Source organism: Seriola dumerili, unplaced genomic scaffold, assembly GCF_002260705.1.
Source record: "Seriola dumerili isolate Sdu_G_001 unplaced genomic scaffold, Sdu_1.0 BDQW01000003.1, whole genome shotgun sequence".
In the NCBI taxonomy this organism is placed as follows: Eukaryota; Metazoa; Chordata; class Actinopteri; order Carangiformes; family Carangidae; genus Seriola; species Seriola dumerili.
This window is the reverse complement of record NW_019174258.1, coordinates 10,560,034-10,566,033: the sequence shown is the minus strand read 5'-3', so window position 1 is coordinate 10,566,033 and position 6,000 is coordinate 10,560,034. Positions and strand designations below refer to the sequence as shown.

The 6,000-nt window shown below is 40.6% G+C and overlaps 1 protein-coding gene across 1 annotated transcript in view; it reads left to right on the top strand.

Moving 5' to 3' along the window:
• cplx3 (complexin 3) overlaps window positions 1–5,820 on the top strand; it is an 8,992-nt gene extending 3,172 nt beyond the window's left edge. The window contains exons 2-3 of the mRNA XM_022746264.1: window positions 2,774–2,861; window positions 3,085–5,820. Coding sequence (XP_022601985.1) covers window positions 2,774–2,861; window positions 3,085–3,309 — 313 coding nt within the window. The 3' untranslated portion in view covers window positions 3,310–5,820. The remainder of the gene's footprint in view (window positions 1–2,773; window positions 2,862–3,084) is intronic.
• Window positions 5,821–6,000: the final 180 nt, after the last annotated feature.

Below are 6,000 nucleotides of genomic sequence, written 5' to 3'. Positions count from 1 at the left end.
AGTTATTTCCGGGACAATTACCGGTTACCAAAGGTAAACTAATCCAGCTCTGCTTTTGTAGGAAAAGTAAAGACAATATATCCTCGGACTGAAAAAACAGAATCACTGCATTTTAAAGGTTGTTCTTGTAATCTACTCCTAAAAACCTGGTGGGATTTGAACCTTTTGTTTTAAAGTCTTTGGTTTCTCCTGTCCTGTTTGGCTGTGTCAATACGGACATTCACGTATACATGTGTCTTGTGCATCTACCTCAGAACGAGACAGATGAGACCCAGATCCAGCAGGCGGGGGACGACGTGGTGTTGCCCACAGAGTTGGCCAAGATGATTGCTGAAGACAACCAGGAGGGAGGCACACAAGCAGTCGGTGCTGGGCCAGCTGTCCAACATCCAGAATGTGGACATGGACCAGCTGAAAGCAAAGCCCAAGCCACACTGGAAGACCTCAAAAAAGCAGACGGAGAATTGCAGTCTCATGTGATTTGGCCAACTCCGTGTCCAGAAAGATTAGTTTTACTTGTACAAATATTTTTCAGAGGCAGAGCTGTCTCTAGAATAGAAATATTCTTGTTTGCTTCAGTGGAATGTCAGTTGGCAGAGCCACATAATAACAGTTTTTCTAGCTGTGCAAAGTTAGACAAGACGCCCTGCGGGAAAAGAAAAGTAAAAGATGAGGAAGCTGAGCTTTTTGAAAACTGGGGCTCATATTTCTAACTGGAAAAAAAAGACGTTTTGTCTTCTAGGTGAGGTAGTTTATTGACTTTTCCTGTTGACCTTCAAACATCCTATAAGTCATGAATGTTCATTTCATATTTTTAATTGAAATTAGCTAACCTGCACTCTGAAAGACTGTGGTTCCTTGGCTTCCTCCATTGTTATTTAACCAATAAGATTATTTCTGCATTTAGAACAACTCCTCCTCTAAAAAACTTTGTCCAGTGCATCAAACCCTTACCATTCCCTCACCCCTCTCTCTCTCTCGCTCTCTCTCTCTCTCTCTCTCTCTCTGTACCTCATGTGACCAGCGATAACACAATATGATCCTGCAGCTGAGGCCTCAGGTGTGTGTGCAGGGTTTTATTGCTTCCAAACACACAGCAGCTTGATTTCACCGATGAAACACACACATTTCCATCAGGAGAGACACACTCATCAGTAAAAATCACTCGCTTGGTTGGAATGAAACACACACATACACAAGGCTAACACTGGCTCATGAGGAGCTTGTATGTGTGTTATGTGGAATTTGGTGATTTTATTTTTGGATAAATACAATGAAGAAGCCATGGGGGGGGGGGGTTACATTTCACACACAAAAAAGCACAAAAATCTTGAAATGGGCAATATTCATTTGGAGCAACAAATGAGGCTGAGCTTTGTTGTAAGTAGCTTACTAATGAGGGACAAAAGCTCCCTGTGAGCCGCATTAATCTTACTTTTAATCTTTTCCTAAACATATCATTATAATGGCTTTTCTTTTTTTTTTTTTTTAGCGTTTTCTGTACTTCAGTGTGCCTTGGACGTCCGTACAAAGGTTGTCATCTTTAGAGCTCCAAGATTTGTAAGCTACTTTTTTACAAAAAATGACCCTCCTGTTTTGCCTCCTGCTACAGATTTGTATTCATTTCCCTTTTTTTAGTTTAATTAAAAGCAACAAACAATTTGTCGGCAGGCACATGTGATGTCTTAAGGGCAGACATAAGTAAATGCAGTAAAGCCTGTCCAATAACTGTGTTCCCAAATTTTACCTATAGCATCAATATCAGCTACATAGGGAGTAAATGTGTTTTTGTGCTGCATCTAAGCAAAAACACAAAAGCTGCTCAAATGAGAAAAAATGGAAATGCTCTTAGAGGTGTGTATGCCAAACCAACATAAAGGCGTAAATGTCAAACTGTGTAACTGAAGTGTGTGTTTAAATCCAACTACAGAGTCCACATACAAACATTTATGTTGTACTAAGATGTACTTGTATCTTCCTGTTTGCCTATTATGTCAACACGGGTCTTCAGTCACTCCATTTTCATCAACCCGCTGGGTCTCATAGTGTCGTCGACCGTCACATGACCTTCGACCTGTCCTCCATCTCGCTACCCCTGCGTCCCAGTGGTGCCGTTTTGTGCTGGTGGATTTTGTGTCGTTTAGACGATGTGTGATATGTCAAGTGGTGTCTTTGTAAAAAACCTGGTCCTGTGGCTGCGAGAGCTGGTTTGTAGTGTCACACAGCGCACAGTCACACGTGTGGCTCACCCAGCTTGTTCTGTCTCTGCTGTTTCTCGTGCCATATGTAAGCGGAAGGCGAGGGGGAATTAGGAGAATGATGTTGTTGATGTTGTGTAACATTCATATACGCTACATTGCGCGGTGTTTGATTTTATGTAGCAGTGGTGCTAAGGGTGATGTCAGCTTTGATCTCACGTCTGTCCCCACTCTGATTCCTGTTGTATTAACTGCCAAAAAACGATTATAAAAGTCTAATAATTACATATTAATTATTTACACTTACATTGTTTTAAGGAACAATGGGCAAAAAACTATTGGCCTGTTTTCTCTGAAAATGTCCTTGCTGTGAGGTTGCCACACTACTGCGAATAGATCTGGGGCAACATTTCAAAAATTTTCAGTGCAGTGCTTGTTGTCTTGATCTCTCTCTTTTTTTTTTTTTTGCAGTGTGTGTGGTGCTTGAAGTTTGAAATGTTACTTTATGTAGGTGAAAGGTCTGATCTAAATCTGTATGACACCTTGAACACTATATTTTTTCTCCTTTCTTGCAGACAAGAACGAGAAGCCCATTTCGCCCAGAAGAAAGCTGAGAGAGCTACAGTTAGAAGTCATTTCCGGGACAAGTACCGGTTACCAAAGGTAAACTAATCCAGCTCTGCTTTTGTAGGGAAAAGTAAAGACAATATATCCTCGGACTGAAAAACAGAATCACTGCATTTTTAAAGGTTGTTCTTGTAATCTACTCCTAAAAACCGTGGTGGGATTTGAACCTTTTGTTTTAAAGTCTTTGGTTTCTCCTGTCCTGTTTGGCTGTGTCAATACGGACATTCACGTATACATGTGTCTTGTGCATCTACCTCAGAACGAGACAGATGAGACCCAGATCCAGCAGGCGGGGGACGACGTGGTGTTGCCCACAGAGTTGGCCAAGATGATTGCTGAAGACAACCAGGAGGAGGCACACAAGCAGTCGGTGCTGGGCCAGCTGTCCAACATCCAGAATGTGGACATGGACCAGCTGAAAGACAAAGCCCAAGCCACACTGGAAGACCTCAAAAAGCAGACGGAGAATTGCAGTCTCATGTGATTTGGCCAACTCCGTGTCCCAGAAGATTAGTTTTACTTGTACAAATATTTTTCAGAGGCAGAGCTGCTCTAGAGATAGAAATATTCTTGTTGCTTCAGTGGAATGTCAGTTGGCAGAGCCACATAATAACAGTTTTTCTAGCTGTGCAAAGTTAGACAGACGCCCTGCGGAAAAGAAAGTAAAAGATGAGGAAGCTGAGCTTTTGAAAACTGGGGCTCATATTTCTAACTGGAAAGAAAAGAGTTCTTTGTCTTCTAGGTGAGGTAGTTTATTGACTTTTCCTGTTGACCTTCAAACATCCTATAAGTCATGAATGTCATTCATATTTTTATTGAAATTAGCTAACCTGCACTCTGAAAGACTGTGGTTCCTTGGCTCCTCCCATTGATTTAACCAATAAGATTATTTCTGCATTTAGAACAACTCCTCCTCTGAGAAAAACTTTGTCCAGTGCATCAAACCCTTACATTCCCTCACCCCTCTCTCTCTCTCGCTCTCTCTCTCTCTCTCTCTGTACCTCATGTGACCAGCGATAACACAATATGATCCTGCAGCTGAGGCCTCAGGTGTGTGTGCAGGGTTTTATTGCTTCCAAACACACAGCAGCTGATTTCACCGATGAACACACACATTTCCATCAGGAGAGGACACTCATCAGTAAAATCAGCTGCTTGGTTGGAATGAAAACACACATACACAAGGCTAACACTGGCTCATGTGAGGAGCTTGTATGTGTGTTATGTGGAATTTGGTGATTTATTTTTGGATAAATACAATGAAGAAGCCATGGGGGGGGGGGTTACATTTCACACACAAAAGCACAAAAATCTTGAAATGGGCAATATTCATTTGGAGCAACAAATGAGGCTGAGCTTTGTTGTAAGTAGCTTACTAATGAGGGACAAAAGCTCCCTGTGAGCCGCATTAATCTTACTTTTAATCTTTTCCTAAACATATCATTATAATGGCTTTTCTTTTTTTTTTTTTTAGCGTTTTCTGTACTTCAGTGTGCCTTGGACGTCCGTACAAGGTTGTCATCTTTAGAGCTCCAAGATTTGTAAGCTACTTTTTACAAAAAATGACCCTCCTGTTTGCTCCTGCTACAGATTTGTATTCATTCCCTTTTTTAGTTTAATTAAAAGCAACAAACAATTTGTCGGCAGGCACATGTGATGTCTTAAGGGCAGACATAAGTAAATGCAGTAAAGCCTGTCCAATAACTGTGTTCCCAAATTTTACCTATAGCATCAATATCAGCTACATAGGGAGTAAATGTGTTTTTGTGCTGCATCTAAGCAAAAAACAAAAGCTGCTCAAATGAGAAAAATGGAAATGCTTTAGAGGTTGTATGCCAAACCAACATAAAGGCGTAAATGTCAAACTGTGTAACTGAAGTGTGTGTTTAAATCCAACTACAGAGTCCACATACAAACATTTATGTTGTATAAGATGTACTTGTATCTCCTGTTTGCCTATTATGTCAACAGCGGGTCTTCAGTCACTCCATTTTCATCAACCCGCTGGGTCTCATAGTGTCGTCGACCGTCACATGACCTTCGACCTGTCCTCCATCTCGCTGACCCCTGCGTCCCAGTGGTGCCGTTTTGTGCTGGTGGATTTTGTGTCGTTTAGACGATGTGATATGTCAAGTGGTGTCTTTGTAAAAACCTGGTCCTGTGGCTGCGAGAGCTGGTTTGTAGTGTCACACAGCGCACAGTCACTGTGGGCTCACCGCAGTGTTCTGTCTCTGCTGTTTTCTGGCCATATGTAAGCGAAGGCGAGGGGGAATTAGGAGAAGATGTTGTTGATGTTGTGTAACATTCATATACGCTACATTTTGCCGGTGTTTGATTTTATGTAGCAGTGGTGCTAAGGGTGATGTCAGCTTTGATCTCACGTCTGTCCCCACTCTGATTCCTGTTGTATTAACTGCCAAAAAACGATTATAAAAGTCTTAATTTTACATATTAATTATTTACATACATTGTTTTAGAGGAAACATGGGCAAAAAACTATTGCCTGTTTTCTCTGAAAATGTCCTTGCTGTAGGTGCCACACTACTGCTGAATAGATCTGGGGCAACATTCAAAAATTTTCAGTGCAGTGCTTGTTGTCATGTGATAGGTGAACAGTGTATTCGTAACATTTCAATAATTTGAAGCAGAGGAAAAGTTGCAATAAGTCCTTTTATAATAAAGTTATCTGTCATATTTGATGATAAGATAATATTAATGGGTGGAGCAGAAGCCATAAAACAACTGTTTGCTTTGAATGAGTGTTTATGACTTGAAATAATAATTCAATAATAATAATAATAATAATTATAATAATTATAATAATAATAATTATAATAATAATGATAATGTAATTTTTGTGCTGTCATCCTGTGCAATTCATTGTTTTCAGGAAATGGCTGCCACGACTTCTTCTTGTTCTTCGGCTGGTTCTTTGTTTCACAATATCTCTCTCATTCTGTCTCTGACAGTATTTCAGTGATTTTGGAGTTTTAACTGCAATAAACTGATTTTTAGGATAATGTACGCCCTCTCTGTTTTTGTGTGACTTTTACACAGCGCAGCGTCATGTTGTATTTAGTCATTTATCAGTATCCTTAAATCTGCAGGAGCTTGAACACCAGGTGGAGACAAAAATACAGTCAGGACTAGAGAATTATCCATGAGAGGCTGCTGA